We start from the raw sequence: 20,409 nt of genomic DNA on the forward strand, positions 1-20,409 counted from the left end.
CTACATACATCACCTACAGCAGGGGAAAGTGTAAATACAGCCCCTACATACATCACCTACTACTGGGGATAGTGTAAATACAGACCCTACACACATCACCTACTACATGGGTAGGTGTAATTACAGGTCCTACATCCATCACCTACTACATGGGTAGGTGTAATTTCAGGTCCTACATACATCACCTCCTACATGGGTAGGTGTAATTACAGGTCTTACATACATCACCTACTACATTGGAAAGTGTAATTACAGGTCCTACGTACATCACCTACTACATGGGTAGGTGTAATTACAGGGCCTACATACATCACCTATAACAGGGGGAAGGGTAAATACAGGGCCTACATACATCACCTATAACAGGGGAAAGTGTAAATACCGGTCCTACATACATCACCTACTACTGGGGATAGTGTAAATACAGACCCTACACACATCACCTACTACATGGGTAGGTGTAATTACAGGGCCTACATACATCACCTACAAAAGGGGAAAGTGTAAATACAGGGCCTACATACATCACCCACAACAGGGGCAAGTGTAAATACAGGTCCTACCTACATCACCTACAACCGGGGAAAGGGTAAATACAGGTCCTACCTACATCACCTACTACATGGGTAAGTGTAATTACAGGTACTACATACATCACCTACTACATGGGTAGGTGTAATTACAGGTCCTACATACATCACCTACTACAGGGGAAAGTGTAAATACAGACCCTACATATATCACCTACTACATGGGGAAGTGTAATTACAGGGCCTACAAACATCACCTACAACAGGGGTAAGTGTAAATATAGGTCTTACATACATCACCTACTACATACATCACCTACCACAGGGGAAAGGGGAAATACAGGGCCTACATACATCACCTACAGCAGGGGAAAGTGTAAATACACGTCCTACATACATCACCTATTACATACATCACCTACTACGTTGGTAAGTGTAATTACAGGTTCTACATACATCACCTACTACTGGGGATAGTGTAAATACAGACCCTACATATATCACCTACTACATGGGTAGGTGTAATTTCAGGTCCTACCTTAATCACCTCAAACAGGGGAAAGTGGAAATACAGGGCCTACATACATCACCTACAGCAGGGGAAAGTGTAAATACCGGTCCTACATACATCACCTACTACGTTGGTAAGTGTAATTACAGGCCCTACATAAATCACCTACAACAGGGGAAGTGTAAATACAGGTCCTTCCTACATCACCTACTACATGGGTAAGTGTAATTTCAGGTCCTACATACATCACATACTACATGGGTAAGTGTAATTACAGGTCCTACATACATCACCTACTACATAGGTAAGTGTAATTACAGGTCCTACTTACATCACCTACTACATGGGTAAGTGTAATTACAGGTCCTGCTTACATGAGAAAGTGTAACTACTGTATACAATAGCTACTAAATTAGTGTAATTATAAGGGCCCCTCATCAAAGATGCGAGTGTCCTCTGGTAATCACGGTGTCTGTCTCTCCCTCTATCCGTCCACTTGCTTTTCAGAGATGATTTGTTTCTCCATCCCTAAACATACTACATTGTCATGTACATTATGTAATTTTCATAAGGGTATTGTTATCACTTAGAATGAGAAAAAATATTTATTTTTTTCCAATTTTCTCTCTTTGAAATACTGAATATTTCCCCTGGTGTCTTTTTTTAATTTTATGTTTCAAATTTTTACTTCAGTTTTGTTTTTGTCTGAATTTCAGATGAAAAGAATTTGCAAAATATGAGCAGCAATACATTAAGATTTTATCTAATTACAACTACAACAAGATATTTACGTACCCTCTCTTGATCTGTTGTCACTGTTCTTTAAAAAAATATTACCGACCAATATAGTTCTCTTAATAATTGTGATGTTATTGTATTACAGCTGATCATACAGAAATGATAACTGTTTCTTTTCCAGGTGAGGTGTTCCTTGGGGTTTCAGGTGTGCTTTCTGTTGTTGTGCTGGGCGTAGCTATGAATGCTCAGCGAACAATGATCAGTCCGGAGGTGGAAAAATTCTTACATAGGTAAAAAAAATGTTTTACCTAATCCATGTATATTAAAGTCTTTATGTTTTAAAAACTTCTATATATCTCAGCATTACTGTAATCTGTGATTCTAACAACAGTAAAATACAGGGTTTTACTTTTACCTACACAGTGCAAATTGTATTATTTACAGTCATGATTGAAACAACCTAACCGTTTTTGGGGAATTGTGTTCTTAAGCAAATGTACAAAAAACCTTCTTTATAATCTATAATACATTTTTGTATTTATGTCAATCCAAGTAAAAAAGTTGTTAATTTATTAATTTCAATTTCTACATAAGTAATATTTATTTGCTCAAAAAATAAATCAGTCCAATTTGCAGTTACTGTATAGATAAAAATTATAGTAATGTTTTTTTGCTTCTTCCTTAGGTTTTGGGAGACAATGGCTTACATAGCAAATACACTTATATTTATCATTGTTGGGATGGTCATATCGGAAACGGCCATTTTTGAAATCCATGGAAAAGACTGGTTCTTCATGTTTGCTCTGTACTTCGGAATCTTTGTCATAAGGTCAGTGTTCCCTGTCTATAATTTGGTATAAGGATTGCCATGTTTTCTCTATACCTTGGAATCTTTGTTATAAGGTCAGTGTTCCCTGTCTATAATTTGGTATAAGGATTGCCATGTTTTCTCTATACCTTGGAATCTTTGTTATAAGGTCAGTGTTCCCTGTCTATAATTTGGTATAAGGATTGCCATGTTTTCTCTATACCTTGGAATCTTTGTTATAAGGTCAGTGTTCCCTGTCTATAATTTGGTATAAGGATTGCCATGTTTTCTCTATACCTTGGAATCTTTGTTATAAGGTCAGTGTTCCCTGTCTATAATTTGGTATAAGGATTGCCATGTTTTCTCTATACCTTGGAATCTTTGTTATAAGGTCAGTGTTCCCTGTCTATAATTTGGTATAAGGATTGCCATGTTTTCTCTATACCTTGGAATCTTTGTTATAAGGTCAGTGTTCCCTGTCTATAATTTGGTATAAGGATTGCCATGTTTTCTCTATACCTTGGAATCTTTGTTATAAGGTCAGTGTTCCCTGTCTATAATTTGGTATAAGGATTGCCATGTTTTCTCTATACCTTGGAATCTTTGTTATAAGGTCAGTGTTCCCTGTCTATAATTTGGTATAAGGATTGCCATGTTTTCTCTATACCTTGGAATCTTTGTTATAAGGTCAGTGTTCCCTGTCTATAATTTGGTATAAGGATTGCCATGTTTTCTCTATACCTTGGAATCTTTGTTATAAGGTCAGTGTTCCCTGTCTATAATTTGGTATAAGGATTGCCATGTTTTCTCTATACCTTGGAATCTTTGTTATAAGGTCAGTGTTCCCTGTCTATAATTTGGTATAAGGATTGCCATGTTTTCTCTATACCTTGGAATCTTTGTTATAAGGTCAGTGTTCCCTGTCTATAATTTGGTATAAGGATTGCCATGTTTTCTCTATACCTTGGAATCTTTGTTATAAGGTCAGTGTTCCCTGTCTATAATTTGGTATAAGGATTGCCATGTTTTCTCTATACCTTGGAATCTTTGTTATAAGGTCAGTGTTCCCTGTCTATAATTTGGTATAAGGATTGCCATGTTTTCTCTATACCTTGGAATCTTTGTTATAAGGTCAGTGTTCCCTGTCTATAATTTGGTATAAGGATTGCCATGTTTTCTCTATACCTTGGAATCTTTGTTATAAGGTCAGTGTTCCCTGTCTATAATTTGGTATAAGGATTGCCATGTTTTCTCTATACCTTGGAATCTTTGTTATAAGGTCAGTGTTCCCTGTCTATAATTTGGTATAAGGATTGCCATGTTTTCTCTATACCTTGGAATCTTTGTTATAAGGTCAGTGTTCCCTGTCTATAATTTGGTATAAGGATTGCCATGTTTTCTCTATACCTTGGAATCTTTGTTATAAGGTCAGTGTTCCCTGTCTATAATTTGGTATAAGGATTGCCATGTTTTCTCTATACCTTGGAATCTTTGTTATAAGGTCAGTGTTCCCTGTCTATAATTTGGTATAAGGATTGCCATGTTTTCTCTATACCTTGGAATCTTTGTTATAAGGTCAGTGTTCCCTGTCTATAATTTGGTATAAGGATTGCCATGTTTTCTCTATACCTTGGAATCTTTGTTATAAGGTCAGTGTTCCCTGTCTATAATTTGGTATAAGGATTGCCATGTTTTCTCTATACCTTGGAATCTTTGTTATAAGGTCAGTGTTCCCTGTCTATAATTTGGTATAAGGATTGCCATGTTTTCTCTATACCTTGGAATCTTTGTTATAAGGTCAGTGTTCCCTGTCTATAATTTGGTATAAGGATTGCCATGTTTTCTCTATACCTTGGAATCTTTGTTATAAGGTCAGTGTTCCCTGTCTATAATTTGGTATAAGGATTGCCATGTTTTCTCTATACCTTGGAATCTTTGTTATAAGGTCAGTGTTCCCTGTCTATAATTTGGTATAAGGATTGCCATGTTTTCTCTATACCTTGGAATCTTTGTTATAAGGTCAGTGTTCCCTGTCTATAATTTGGTATAAGGATTGCCATGTTTTCTCTATACCTTGGAATCTTTGTTATAAGGTCAGTGTTCCCTGTCTATAATTTGGTATAAGGATTGCCATGTTTTCTCTATACCTTGGAATCTTTGTTATAAGGTCAGTGTTCCCTGTCTATAATTTGGTATAAGGATTGCCATGTTTTCTCTATACCTTGGAATCTTTGTTATAAGGTCAGTGTTCCCTGTCTATAATTTGGTATAAGGATTGCCATGTTTTCTCTATACCTTGGAATCTTTGTTATAAGGTCAGTGTTCCCTGTCTATAATTTGGTATAAGGATTGCCATGTTTTCTCTATACCTTGGAATCTTTGTTATAAGGTCAGTGTTCCCTGTCTATAATTTGGTATAAGGATTGCCATGTTTTCTCTATACCTTGGAATCTTTGTTATAAGGTCAGTGTTCCCTGTCTATAATTTGGTATAAGGATTGCCATGTTTTCTCTATACCTTGGAATCTTTGTTATAAGGTCAGTGTTCCCTGTCTATAATTTGGTATAAGGATTGCCATGTTTTCTCTATACCTTGGAATCTTTGTTATAAGGTCAGTGTTCCCTGTCTATAATTTGGTATAAGGATTGCCATGTTTTCTCTATACCTTGGAATCTTTGTTATAAGGTCAGTGTTCCCTGTCTATAATTTGGTATAAGGATTGCCATGTTTTCTCTATACCTTGGAATCTTTGTTATAAGGTCAGTGTTCCCTGTCTATAATTTGGTATAAGGATTGCCATGTTTTCTCTATACCTTGGAATCTTTGTTATAAGGTCAGTGTTCCCTGTCTATAATTTGGTATAAGGATTGCCATGTTTTCTCTATACCTTGGAATCTTTGTTATAAGGTCAGTGTTCCCTGTCTATAATTTGGTATAAGGATTGCCATGTTTTCTCTATACCTTGGAATCTTTGTTATAAGGTCAGTGTTCCCTGTCTATAATTTGGTATAAGGATTGCCATGTTTTCTCTATACCTTGGAATCTTTGTTATAAGGTCAGTGTTCCCTGTCTATAATTTGGTATAAGGATTGCCATGTTTTCTCTATACCTTGGAATCTTTGTTATAAGGTCAGTGTTCCCTGTCTATAATTTGGTATAAGGATTGCCATGTTTTCTCTATACCTTGGAATCTTTGTTATAAGGTCAGTGTTCCCTGTCTATAATTTGGTATAAGGATTGCCATGTTTTCTCTATACCTTGGAATCTTTGTTATAAGGTCAGTGTTCCCTGTCTATAATTTGGTATAAGGATTGCCATGTTTTCTCTATACCTTGGAATCTTTGTTATAAGGTCAGTGTTCCCTGTCTATAATTTGGTATAAGGATTGCCATGTTTTCTCTATACCTTGGAATCTTTGTTATAAGGTCAGTGTTCCCTGTCTATAATTTGGTATAAGGATTGCCATGTTTTCTCTATACCTTGGAATCTTTGTTATAAGGTCAGTGTTCCCTGTCTATAATTTGGTATAAGGATTGCCATGTTTTCTCTATACCTTGGAATCTTTGTTATAAGGTCAGTGTTCCCTGTCTATAATTTGGTATAAGGATTGCCATGTTTTCTCTATACCTTGGAATCTTTGTTATAAGGTCAGTGTTCCCTGTCTATAATTTGGTATAAGGATTGCCATGTTTTCTCTATACCTTGGAATCTTTGTTATAAGGTCAGTGTTCCCTGTCTATAATTTGGTATAAGGATTGCCATGTTTTCTCTATACCTTGGAATCTTTGTTATAAGGTCAGTGTTCCCTGTCTATAATTTGGTATAAGGATTGCCATGTTTTCTCTATACCTTGGAATCTTTGTTATAAGGTCAGTGTTCCCTGTCTATAATTTGGTATAAGGATTGCCATGTTTTCTCTATACCTTGGAATCTTTGTTATAAGGTCAGTGTTCCCTGTCTATAATTTGGTATAAGGATTGCCATGTTTTCTCTATACCTTGGAATCTTTGTTATAAGGTCAGTGTTCCCTGTCTATAATTTGGTATAAGGATTGCCATGTTTTCTCTATACCTTGGAATCTTTGTTATAAGGTCAGTGTTCCCTGTCTATAATTTGGTATAAGGATTGCCATGTTTTCTCTATACCTTGGAATCTTTGTTATAAGGTCAGTGTTCCCTGTCTATAATTTGGTATAAGGATTGCCATGTTTTCTCTATACCTTGGAATCTTTGTTATAAGGTCAGTGTTCCCTGTCTATAATTTGGTATAAGGATTGCCATGTTTTCTCTATACCTTGGAATCTTTGTTATAAGGTCAGTGTTCCCTGTCTATAATTTGGTATAAGGATTGCCATGTTTTCTCTATACCTTGGAATCTTTGTTATAAGGTCAGTGTTCCCTGTCTATAATTTGGTATAAGGATTGCCATGTTTTCTCTATACCTTGGAATCTTTGTTATAAGGTCAGTGTTCCCTGTCTATAATTTGGTATAAGGATTGCCATGTTTTCTCTATACCTTGGAATCTTTGTTATAAGGTCAGTGTTCCCTGTCTATAATTTGGTATAAGGATTGCCATGTTTTCTCTATACCTTGGAATCTTTGTTATAAGGTCAGTGTTCCCTGTCTATAATTTGGTATAAGGATTGCCATGTTTTCTCTATACCTTGGAATCTTTGTTATAAGGTCAGTGTTCCCTGTCTATAATTTGGTATAAGGATTGCCATGTTTTCTCTATACCTTGGAATCTTTGTTATAAGGTCAGTGTTCCCTGTCTATAATTTGGTATAAGGATTGCCATGTTTTCTCTATACCTTGGAATCTTTGTTATAAGGTCAGTGTTCCCTGTCTATAATTTGGTATAAGGATTGCCATGTTTTCTCTATACCTTGGAATCTTTGTTATAAGGTCAGTGTTCCCTGTCTATAATTTGGTATAAGGATTGCCATGTTTTCTCTATACCTTGGAATCTTTGTTATAAGGTCAGTGTTCCCTGTCTATAATTTGGTATAAGGATTGCCATGTTTTCTCTATACCTTGGAATCTTTGTTATAAGGTCAGTGTTCCCTGTCTATAATTTGGTATAAGGATTGCCATGTTTTCTCTATACCTTGGAATCTTTGTTATAAGGTCAGTGTTCCCTGTCTATAATTTGGTATAAGGATTGCCATGTTTTCTCTATACCTTGGAATCTTTGTTATAAGGTCAGTGTTCCCTGTCTATAATTTGGTATAAGGATTGCCATGTTTTCTCTATACCTTGGAATCTTTGTTATAAGGTCAGTGTTCCCTGTCTATAATTTGGTATAAGGATTGCCATGTTTTCTCTATACCTTGGAATCTTTGTTATAAGGTCAGTGTTCCCTGTCTATAATTTGGTATAAGGATTGCCATGTTTTCTCTATACCTTGGAATCTTTGTTATAAGGTCAGTGTTCCCTGTCTATAATTTGGTATAAGGATTGCCATGTTTTCTCTATACCTTGGAATCTTTGTTATAAGGTCAGTGTTCCCTGTCTATAATTTGGTATAAGGATTGCCATGTTTTCTCTATACCTTGGAATCTTTGTTATAAGGTCAGTGTTCCCTGTCTATAATTTGGTATAAGGATTGCCATGTTTTCTCTATACCTTGGAATCTTTGTTATAAGGTCAGTGTTCCCTGTCTATAATTTGGTATAAGGATTGCCATGTTTTCTCTATACCTTGGAATCTTTGTTATAAGGTCAGTGTTCCCTGTCTATAATTTGGTATAAGGATTGCCATGTTTTCTCTATACCTTGGAATCTTTGTTATAAGGTCAGTGTTCCCTGTCTATAATTTGGTATAAGGATTGCCATGTTTTCTCTATACCTTGGAATCTTTGTTATAAGGTCAGTGTTCCCTGTCTATAATTTGGTATAAGGATTGCCATGTTTTCTCTATACCTTGGAATCTTTGTTATAAGGTCAGTGTTCCCTGTCTATAATTTGGTATAAGGATTGCCATGTTTTCTCTATACCTTGGAATCTTTGTTATAAGGTCAGTGTTCCCTGTCTATAATTTGGTATAAGGATTGCCATGTTTTCTCTATACCTTGGAATCTTTGTTATAAGGTCAGTGTTCCCTGTCTATAATTTGGTATAAGGATTGCCATGTTTTCTCTATACCTTGGAATCTTTGTTATAAGGTCAGTGTTCCCTGTCTATAATTTGGTATAAGGATTGCCATGTTTTCTCTATACCTTGGAATCTTTGTTATAAGGTCAGTGTTCCCTGTCTATAATTTGGTATAAGGATTGCCATGTTTTCTCTATACCTTGGAATCTTTGTTATAAGGTCAGTGTTCCCTGTCTATAATTTGGTATAAGGATTGCCATGTTTTCTCTATACCTTGGAATCTTTGTTATAAGGTCAGTGTTCCCTGTCTATAATTTGGTATAAGGATTGCCATGTTTTCTCTATACCTTGGAATCTTTGTTATAAGGTCAGTGTTCCCTGTCTATAATTTGGTATAAGGATTGCCATGTTTTCTCTATACCTTGGAATCTTTGTTATAAGGTCAGTGTTCCCTGTCTATAATTTGGTATAAGGATTGCCATGTTTTCTCTATACCTTGGAATCTTTGTTATAAGGTCAGTGTTCCCTGTCTATAATTTGGTATAAGGATTGCCATGTTTTCTCTATACCTTGGAATCTTTGTTATAAGGTCAGTGTTCCCTGTCTATAATTTGGTATAAGGATTGCCATGTTTTCTCTATACCTTGGAATCTTTGTTATAAGGTCAGTGTTCCCTGTCTATAATTTGGTATAAGGATTGCCATGTTTTCTCTATACCTTGGAATCTTTGTTATAAGGTCAGTGTTCCCTGTCTATAATTTGGTATAAGGATTGCCATGTTTTCTCTATACCTTGGAATCTTTGTTATAAGGTCAGTGTTCCCTGTCTATAATTTGGTATAAGGATTGCCATGTTTTCTCTATACCTTGGAATCTTTGTTATAAGGTCAGTGTTCCCTGTCTATAATTTGGTATAAGGATTGCCATGTTTTCTCTATACCTTGGAATCTTTGTTATAAGGTCAGTGTTCCCTGTCTATAATTTGGTATAAGGATTGCCATGTTTTCTCTATACCTTGGAATCTTTGTTATAAGGTCAGTGTTCCCTGTCTATAATTTGGTATAAGGATTGCCATGTTTTCTCTATACCTTGGAATCTTTGTGATGAGGTCAGTGTTCCCTGTCTATAATTTGGTATAAGGATTGCCATGTTTTCTCTATACCTTGGAATCTTTGTGATCAGGTCAGTGTTCCCGTTCTATAATTTGGTATAAGGATTGCCATGTTTTCTCTATACCTTGGAATATTCGTGATCAGGTCAGCTAGTCTACATAGTCCTGATTAGAAGCTCGTTGTTATTAAACCTAAAACCTCAACAATTTTTGTAATAGGCAAAACTGAATTCTTCAAATATAAAGTTTTTGTCTTAATTAAATGTTTTCAAATAATTTTCTTTTTGTTGATAGCTAATGTGTAGTTGTTTCAAATATTAATGATTAATTCACCAACACTATTGATTCTTTGTCTTTAGAGGTATGGTAATTGCCATCTTCAGTCCAATACTGCGTCACACAGGTTATGGAATGTCATGGCAGGAGGGAATCATAATGACTTGGGGAGGCCTTCGAGGGGCTGTGAGTTTAGCCCTAGCCCTTCAAGTCGCTCACCATGATGAAATAGACCAGGAGAAAGTTGGTATCCGGGTAAGTAAAGTGTAGCTTTCATTGTTCATCTTTTGATTTTTCTTCAATGCTTAAAGAATAAGCTTCCTGATTTTTGGCAAGAAGGTACCCTTGACAGAGTGCAATAACATTTCCTCATGTAAATGACATTGACTTAATTACTGTTAAGGTCACATTCTAGAGAATCATAAGATCAAGAGTTTTAATGCTTTGGTATTTACTGTAGATTAGTGTGTAGAATTTTTATATTGTATTTTGGTCAAAGGTCTGCTACATTGTTTGTCAAAGATTAACAAGGGCTATAATGGGTAAAAGTTTTAAGAATCTTCTTCTCAAGTTCCATAAGGTCCAATGTTTGTATATTTTGTCAGTAGGTACATTTGTACCTGGGATGAAATGCTAGAAAATTTCTCATATTATTCGTATTAATTCATATGTAGACCTGCAGTGCAAATATTTTTCTAGCATATTGTATTAGGATCAAAGGTCAATTTTAAGTCTTTACAGGGGTCAATGTTAACAATGGGCTGTGATGAGTAAAAAGTTTAAGAAATCTTCTGAAGTTCCATAATGTCCAGTGTCCCGATATTTAGCCAGTAGGTACCTGGGATGAAATGCTATGAAGTTTCCTAATGTAAATGATCTTGACCTACCCTCAAAGTCACAGGGGTCCGTTGGTCATAACTTCATTTGTCATTCAAATGGTTGAGGTCACCATCATATAACCATATAATTATGATGTTGCCAGATATGAAGAAACCAATACAATCATGCTTCCAGCTCAACGCCCACACCTGGTACTGAATCCAATGGTCATGACCTTTTTTTGTGGATTGAGATTCCCACCCTATAGTTATAACCAGGTGCACTTATATGTATCAATTTCACACACATTTCGCCACAAAACGCCCATTTTCTGTAAATCAACTGTTAAACATCAAGCAACAATGTTGTCCTTCTGGAGGCTTATATGTTATTAGTTCCAAAAAGAATAAAGAATACAATAATACTTTTAATGAGAAATATTTTCCCTCAATTACTTAAATATCCAGGTGAGATGTGAGGGCCCTTTGGGCCTGATGTTTTTAATTCAACTGCTTTTATGACAGTTATGCTCCTTTTAAACTGATGTGGGAGTGATTATATAGTTGTAGTTTTGTATTATATTGAAATGAAGACTACAGAATTATATAATAAAACTTTGTATTATGAGAGGTTATATTTGGAAGATATATATATACGTATCATTTTAATTAAACCTGGATGAGTGAAACTTGAAAGAATTAGTTTAACCTGTTATAGACTCATTTGAGGTTCACTTCAGCAGGTTCTACAGGGGACACACATGTGACTTTGGTATACATGTAATGCTCAGGATGAATTAACTGTATATTATTAAAGATGTTTTTTACAGGTTCTCATTCATGTATCTGGGATAGTGTTCCTAACCCTGCTGGTAAATGCCTCTACTACTGGAGCTCTTCTTCAAATTCTAGGTAATAATAATATAATAATAAACAACATTTGATATAGTGCCCTATCTAGCTAGAATAAGACACTCTATAAAGCACTTTACAGTACACTTAAACTGTTTAAGAAGTTTTTATCACAAAACAGTCCAAGGGAGCCTACTCTTACTACTTTTGCACAAGAGTTGCTATTACGTTCTGGCTTCAAGTTGCAAAGTTCTAGATGACAGTTTACTGTATATAAATGGTTGAATGGGTGGCAGTGTTATTTTTACACTCACGCCTGAAAAGTGTGAATCACAAAATGTTATATTAACAGTATCATTATGTTTAAGTATGAATATTGTAAACAGCGATTGAAGATAAAAAATATGGAAGGTAATTGGTTTAAAACCATTGTCATTCTTGATGGTTATATATTGTTGACTTAATTTGTGGTTTCCGTCTACGATGAAAAGTGCAAAATACATTTATGTCTTTGTTGCAATGGTTGATAAGATGGAGTTATTGATGTGTTAGTATAGATACCGTTAGCTAATAACAATTGTTGTGTGTGTACAACATCCAAAACTAAAACATGTAAACTTAGCTTTCTAACAAAAAGTAATTCAAATTCTGCTCCCAGGATCCTTGGATTTCTTATATGCATTATATTTATTACCTTTCAAATAGTTATACTCCCTGGAAGATTCAAACAGCAGTCAACTGTTTGTTTTCAAATGCTTTTACTTAATCTAATACTGGGCTTTTAATTAGCCACTGATCAACTATAAATATTATAAGTGCGTTGAGTTTTTGATTGGCTAGCAGGACTTTTTGTTTCTTTCTTTAAGGAATGAGTGATATCTCGCCTGCTAAGAGAATGGCCATGGCTAACTCCCTTCGCTACCTACAGGACATGAGGGACCGCACTCTCAACATGCTCAAAACAGACAGGTAACATATGATCACAGACAGGTAACATTGATCACAGACAAGCACCATTGGTCATGGACAGGTAACATTGATTATGGAAAAAAACATTGATTAAAGACAAGTAACATTAATAAAGGTTACTTCGATCATGGACAGGTACCATTGATCACATACAGGTTAAGTTGATCACAGGCAGGTAACATTGATCACAAATAGGTTAAGTTTATCACAGGCTGGAAACATTGATCACAGATATGTTAAGTTGATCACAGGCAGGTAACATTGATTATGTACATGTTAAGTTGATCACAGGTAGGTAACATTGATTATTGACATGTTAAGTTGATCACAGACAGGCTAAGTTGATCACAGGTAGGTAACATTGATTATCGACATGTTAAGGTGATTACAGGCTGGTAACATTAATCACAGACAAGTTACGCTTATCACAGGCTCAAGACATTGATCACAGACAGGCTAAGTTGATCACAGGCTGGTAACATTGATCACAGACAGGTTAAGTTTATCACAGGCTGGTAACATTGATTATGGACATGTTAAGTTGATCACAGGCTGGTAACATTGATCACAGACAGGTTAAGTTGATCGCAGGCTGGTACCATTGATCACAGGCTGGTAACATTGATCACAGACAGGTTAAGTTGATCACAGGCTGGTAACATTGATCACAGACAGGTTACGTTTATCACAGGCTCAAAACATTGATCACAGACAGGTTAAGTTGATCACATGCTGGTAACATTGATCACAGATATGGTAAGTTGATCACAGGTAGGTGACATTGATTATGGACATTTGAACTTGATCATGGAAATCATTGACGGGTAACATTGATCACAGGCCGGTAACATTGATCACAGGCTGGTAACATTGATCACAGACAGGTTAAGTTGATCACAGGTAGGTAACATTGATTATGGACATGTGAACTTGATCATGGAAATCATTGACAGGTAACATTGATCACAGACAGGTTAAGTTGATCAGAGGCAGGTAACATTGATCACAGATATGTTAAGTTGATCACAGGCTGGTAACATTGATCACAGACAGGTTAAGTTGATCACAGGCTCATAACATTGATCACAGACAGGTTCAGTTGATCACAGGCTGTAACATTGATCACATTCAGGTTAAGTTGATCACAGGCTCATAACATTGATTATGGACATATGAACTTGATCATGGACAAGTAACATTAATCACAAACAGGTTAAGTTGATCACAGACAGGTAACATTGATCACAGACAGGTTAAGTTGATCACAGGCAGGTAACATTGATTATGAACATGTGAACTTGATCATGGACATCATGGACAGGTAACATTGATCACAGTCAGGTTAAGTTGATCACAGGCAGGTAACATTGATTATGGACATGTGAACTTGATCATGGACAGGTAACATTGATCACAGACAGGATAAGTTGATCCCAGGCAGGTAACATTGATTATGAACATGTGAACTTGATCATGGACATCATGGACAGGTATCATTGATCACAGACAGGTTATGTTGATCACAGGCAGGTAACATTGATTATGGACATGTGAACTTGATCATGGAGATCATGGACAGGTAATAGTTGATTATAGACAGGTCACATTTTCAAAGACTTGTGATATAGGTAACAACTTAATTATCAGTGTGATTGATGATGTGAACAAGTAAAATTGACTTGTGTATTTACTGGTTTATAGTATGAACTTTTCAGTTAGCTGTACAAGTGCTGCCTGTTATAATGATGGGTATGTTTACAGGTTTCTGGTTTATAGTATGAACCTTTCAGTTAGCTGTACAAGTGCTGTCTGTTATAATGACGAGTATGTTTACAGGTTTCTGGTTTATAGTATGAACCTTTCAGTTAGCTGTACAAGTGCTGCCTGTTATAATGACGAGTATGTTTACAAGTTTCTGGTTTACAGTATGAACTTTTCAGTTAGCTGTACAAGTGCTGCCTGTTATAATGATGGGTATGTTTACAGGTTTCTGGTTTATAGTATGAACCTTTCAGTTAGCTGTACAAGTGCTGCCTGTTATAACGACGAGTATGTTTACAGGTTTCTGGTTTACAGTATAAACCTTTCAGTTAGCTGTACAAGTGCTGCTTGTTATAACGACGAGTATGTTTACAGGTTTCTGGTTTACAGTATGAACCTCTCAGTTAGCTGTACAAGTGCTGCCTGTTATAACTACGAGTATGTTTACAGGTTTCTGGTTTACAGTATGAACCTCTCAGTTAGCTGTACAAGTGCTGCCTGTTATAACTACGAGTATGTTTACAGGTTTCTGGTTTATAGTATGAACTTTTCAGTTAGCTGTACAAGTGCTGTGTGTTATAATGACGAGTATGTTTACAGGTTTCTGGTTTACAGTATGAACCTTTCAGTTAGCTGTACAAGTGCTGTCTGTTATAACGACGAGTATGTTTAGAGGTTTCTGGTTTATAGTATGAACTTTTCAGTTAGCTGTACTAGTGCTGCCTGTTATAATGATGGGTATGTTTACAGGTTTCTGGTTTATAGTATGAACTTTTCAGTTAGCTGTACAAGTGCTGTGTGTTATAATGACGAGTATGTTTACAGGTTTCTGGTTTATAGTATGAACCTTTCAGTTAGCTGTACAAGTGCTGCCTGTTATAATGATGGGTATGTTTACAGGTTTCTGGCTTATAGTATGAACCTTTCAGTTAGCTGTACAAGTGCTGCCTGTTATAACGACCAGTATGTTTACAGGTTTCTGGTTTACAGTATGAACCTTTCAGTTAGCTGTACAGGTGCTGCCTGTTATAACGACGAGTATGTTTACAGGTTTCTGGTTTATAGTATGAACTTTTCAGTTAGCTGTACAAGTGCTGCCTGTTATAATGATGGGTATGTTTACAGGTTTCTAGCAGATGCTGATTGGGATACTGTGGAGAAATCTTGTGAGCTGGAGGACCCCTATAAAACTACAGAAGAGGAGGTGACTTCAGTTCTAATTCTATTTAACAGCTAGAGGGGTCATTGATATTCCAGTCTTTGATATATATAATAACACACATATAATTGATATAATAGTTATAATATTTTTATGCAAAGTTGAAATGTATTATCAAAAAAATAAAGTGACACCCAACCTCTTGTTCAGACAGTATCTTAGCTTGATGTATGTTTCAATTTTTTGTTTTGTTTTCTACTCCCTGCTTTGAGATACATTGATACTTTGAAGAGACTCCAAGCTTTATAATAGATTTCTTGCCCCAACTAATATTTTTAGATATTTTTAGTTGTACATATATATATATATATATATATATATATATATATATAAAAAATAGAANTACCAACAATAAAAAATACGGGAGATACAAATTGTTTCATTTACGGCAACAATAAAATATGAACAATAATATTTAAAGCACAGCAATTGCTTAAAGCATGACACGTTGAATTTAATGTGAACTATTCAGACTGGGTTTCAACAGTTTCATTAACTCCGACTCCTTAACTTCCCTCTTTATCACATCAGATGAATGCATTTGGTAAATAGGGAACACTTTGAAGTTATTGTTAGCACAGTTATGAATATGTTTGTTCACTTGTAAAAATCTAAGGTCATCATGGATTGTTTGTTGCTTGTGAAGAGTCATTCTTTGACGTAGTTCACGCCCAGTTTGGCCAATATAAAATTCCAAACATTTAACACACACTATAGCATATATAACATTCTTCGACTTACAATTCATACTAGAACGTACAGTGAATTTAAATCCATTTTTGAAAACAAAAGTAGAACCTTCAATAATTATTTTACATGTTCCACATCTGGGCGAATTACATTTAGACACAATAAGTTCAGCTTGATTCGTTTCAAACTTGGAAAAACTCAATAGCCTTTTGAGATTTTTGGGTTGTCTTTTACTATTGATAATTCTATGTTTAGCTAAAACATTTTTCATACGCACGCTAGTTCTCTGCAAGTCATCGATTTTGGTTTTTACAATAGGGTACATAGCAAAATTATGTGGATTGTATGTAGATACAAAAGGAATAATTCCTTGGTCATCGTTGGCTTCTACACGGGATGTAAAAGGTCCCTTCTCTATAGCTCTATTTACACCACTACGAATAATCTCGTCCGGATAATGCTGCGACTTCAGGAAAAACATTAGTTCTTTAAGTCGCACATCCAGCATATTGGGGTCACTTACAATTGTCACAATTCTAGATGCGAGATTAAAAGGTATATTAATTTTAATATGTTTAGTATGATTTGAATAAAAATCTAAGTAATTATGAGCATCAGTAGGCTTTGAATACAAATTAGTTGCAATATTATCATTTTCTAATTTAACTAAAACATCCAAAAAGACAGTCAACAGACAGATTTGTCTGTTGACGCTATCTCTGTCTTTTGTTCTATTTTTTATATTTAATTCCAACACAAGGACTTCTCAATGTTTTCTTTATATATATATATATATATATATATATAAAAATTAACTGATAAGGATTCTTATGCAGTAGATCCATATTATTTTGTGTAAACAAAAGTCATAATAGTTTGAAAATCTTTAGACATTGGAGAAGACTGTTGTGGGACCTGACAATAAGTTTGAATTTAAAAAATCATTTATAGTTGTTTGTTAGTAACTAAGTGTATATATATATAATTAGAAGCTTGTGGTGTTGTAGGCCCTTGTGGATGAGTCACTTGACATGAGGGCCAATGCCGTGTGTCCAGACTGTGACTCCCAACTGCCTGCTACCTACACACGTAAGGAGCTGCGTGACATGACTAACGAGGCAGTTTTACGCATGCTCAAAGCTGAAAAGGTAGGTACAGTCTACATGTGTTTTACACGTTACATTTTCTTTACAATTATGACTGTCTGTTGACATTCAACACAAAGCACCCCAAATAGTCTTTGTTATCTTATTGGCTAATGATTCAAATTCCAAGATAGCTTGGTCGTGACCTTCCTATTTGATTTACCAACCCATATGCCATCATTTTTTATCGAAATATTGTCGGAAATGAAGCATGACAGCCAGACAGACAGACAGACAAACCCAAATTAATATCCCCCGTTTCGGTGAAAGCGGGGGATATTAATTCTGTAATAACTGCAACAAATGTTAACCAATTTTCGTCAAACTTGGTAACAGGGTTAAATGCCTTAAGGGCTCACCAAGTTTGATGACCACTTTCAGGGGACTTTATTTGGCAGAGTTATGGCCCCTTGAATAACGAAAAAACATCCTTATCTGCCGTTTTCGTGCAAAAGCTGCAACAAATGTTAACCGACTTTCTGCAAACTTGATACCAGGGTTAAATGCCTTAAGGGCATAACCAAACTGGATAACCACTTTCAGCGGACTTTATTTGGCGGAGTTATGGCCCCTTAAATAACGAAAAACGTCATTATCTGCCGTTTCTGTTCATTAACTCTTGCAAATATTATCGCCTTGTCTTCAATCTTAGTAACAGGGTTCAACGCATTAAGGGCTTTGCCAAGTTTAACAACCACTTTAAACGGACTCCATTTGGGGGCGTTATGGCCCCTTGATTAACGTCATTATCTGCAGTTTTCGCTTAATAACTTTAGCAAATATTAGCCAAATTCCTTTAAACTTGATAACAATGTTTGTGTTCCTCTGTCTTTCCACCAATCTTGGGCACTCTTTGGTTTTCGTGTGATAATTGCTGTAGATATTGTGCAGATATTTTAACCAAATTTAGTATACACATCCGACTCATGCTAAGTTTGCCAACCGATGTGATTTGTGCATTTACGGATAATTAATGAGGTTAGTAAATTCTGATGGATTAAATGATTAATTTACACCGTAATACCTACATGTTCAATAAAAAGTTCTGTATAAGGCTTTTTTTCTTCAAGTTTCAAGCTACACATCATGCCTCAACAGCACGATACTCACATGTTTAAACCTAACCTCAATAATGTTTACCTACAATATGTCCTGCAAGTGGGGGATATAAATTCCACGAATTTGCTTGTTTTTTTTTTCAAGTTCCACAATGCCAGATTTTAACTGCTCATGCTGATGTAAATTATCCTTGAATAGCCATGACAAAGTTTTTTTTCTTTTTTTTCTTGCTGCAAATTCAAATTCCAGGACTCACATTTTTGTCTGTGATGAATAAAAAATCGCAGTATTTTTCACTTCTGTGAGACAAAATCAACTAAATTTTAGAAAAATGAAATAGCCTTTTTGGATGCTATCTCAATGTAGCAGAATGCAGCTGAAGTTTTCTATAAATAGTTAAAGTTTTCAGTGAGTTTTGTGTTGCTATCACTTTCTGATTGTGTTGTCTTTAAGATGAGTTACTGGCGCCAGTTTGAACAAGGCATGTTGTCTCGGGAAGCAGTCAGGAAACTCCAGGATTGTTCAGACATTGCCGCAGACAAAAAGGGGAAGTAAGTGTTCATTTGGGTCTGCTGTCTCAAAATACCCGTAGTATACATGTAGATACAGTGATTGTGTTATTTCTAAAAATACACCTGCCGTATCTCTACATTTCACATCTCAGCCTCATCTCAAGAATAGAAATGCAGACATAAGATTCAGGTTAATTAATACTTTCAAGGTCGCATGTGTGTTACATGTTATAACCAGTCCCAATGACTTCTTACAGAGAACCATAAGGTCTACAATATATATGATATATATTTGGTCTGGAACTTTTTTTCAAGGTCGTTGGATGTAGAAGAGATCAAGAAAAGTTGGGAAGTGCCCTCACTCTACATGAAATTGGTAAGTACTGTAGCTGTTCACACATCCACATGTGTATGCACTCTCTATTTTTGTGTATGTAACAATCCATTGGAAAATATAGCTCTTTACTGTGTCATGTCTTTGAAAAGACATAAAATAATGATCAACATATGATTATCATAATCTCCATTTTTCAGTAAGTTTGTCACAAAGTTTCTCAACATTTATTGAGCCGCAGTATTTTACTGTTAAATGGCTTGGTTAGGTTCCAAGTGTAAGAGGCTTCAATTGTGTATGCCTTCAACAGGTCACTGTTTGTAATACTAAGATTGCATGACACTTTCAAGGTACATGAGGACTTGGATGTTATATCTTGGAATTAAAATTTTAAAATACTGAGAGATAATTTCAGGTAGATTTAATATTACTTGTGACTGTTTTAAATATGTATTAAAATATTTCATATTTTTAAAATGAAGAAAACAGTTCTTTCCTTAATAAAACTTTTATTTTTTATTTTTTTAAAAGAAACAATCAATCAAGAAATTTATCATAGAGGACGACACCGTATGTCCCAAACAGTCGGCCATGAAGCTACTGTACACTACCTCCAACCACCGAGCTTTTAACATCACCATGTACATTCTCATCCTACTCGACATGGTCAACCTTGCCTTTGCCCTCCTAAGCCAATTCCATATCTACTGGACAGACAAGGCTTTCATCTTCCGTGTCATCAATGTCGTCTTCCTCTCATTCTATATCATTGAATCCCTTGTTGTGGTAAGCTATGGAACTATCACTATACAAACCTCTTGTTCAGACAGTATCTTAGCTTGATGTATGAGGATATGGTGCCTGTTTCAAGGATTTATCAAAAAAAAAAATGTTATCTACTCCCTGCCGTGGGATACATTGATACTTTGAAAAGACTCCAAGCTTTTTATTTCTTGCCTCAGTGCATGTGATAAACATTTGTAAA

The 20,409-nt window shown here is 35.5% G+C and overlaps 1 protein-coding gene across 5 annotated transcripts in view; it reads left to right on the forward strand.

Annotated features, from left to right (window-relative positions):
• LOC110457109 (sodium/hydrogen exchanger 10-like) overlaps nt 1–20,409 on the forward strand; it is a 91,025-nt gene that overhangs the window by 37,644 nt on the left and 32,972 nt on the right. For all 5 annotated transcript variants that reach the window (XM_021508223.1, XM_021508216.1, XM_021508239.1 and 2 more), the window contains 10 exons: nt 1,961–2,069; nt 2,465–2,608; nt 10,149–10,320; nt 11,714–11,795; nt 12,602–12,704; nt 15,591–15,669; nt 17,382–17,522; nt 19,032–19,129; nt 19,406–19,466; nt 19,956–20,210. In XM_021508223.1, coding sequence (XP_021363898.1) covers nt 1,961–2,069; nt 2,465–2,608; nt 10,149–10,320; nt 11,714–11,795; nt 12,602–12,704; nt 15,591–15,669; nt 17,382–17,522; nt 19,032–19,129; nt 19,406–19,466; nt 19,956–20,210 — 1,244 coding nt within the window. The remainder of the gene's footprint in view (nt 1–1,960; nt 2,070–2,464; nt 2,609–10,148; nt 10,321–11,713; nt 11,796–12,601; nt 12,705–15,590; nt 15,670–17,381; nt 17,523–19,031; nt 19,130–19,405; nt 19,467–19,955; nt 20,211–20,409) is intronic.

This window comes from Mizuhopecten yessoensis, unplaced genomic scaffold (genome assembly GCF_002113885.1).
Source record: "Mizuhopecten yessoensis strain PY_sf001 unplaced genomic scaffold, ASM211388v2 scaffold1079, whole genome shotgun sequence".
Taxonomy (NCBI): domain Eukaryota; kingdom Metazoa; phylum Mollusca; class Bivalvia; order Pectinida; family Pectinidae; genus Mizuhopecten; species Mizuhopecten yessoensis.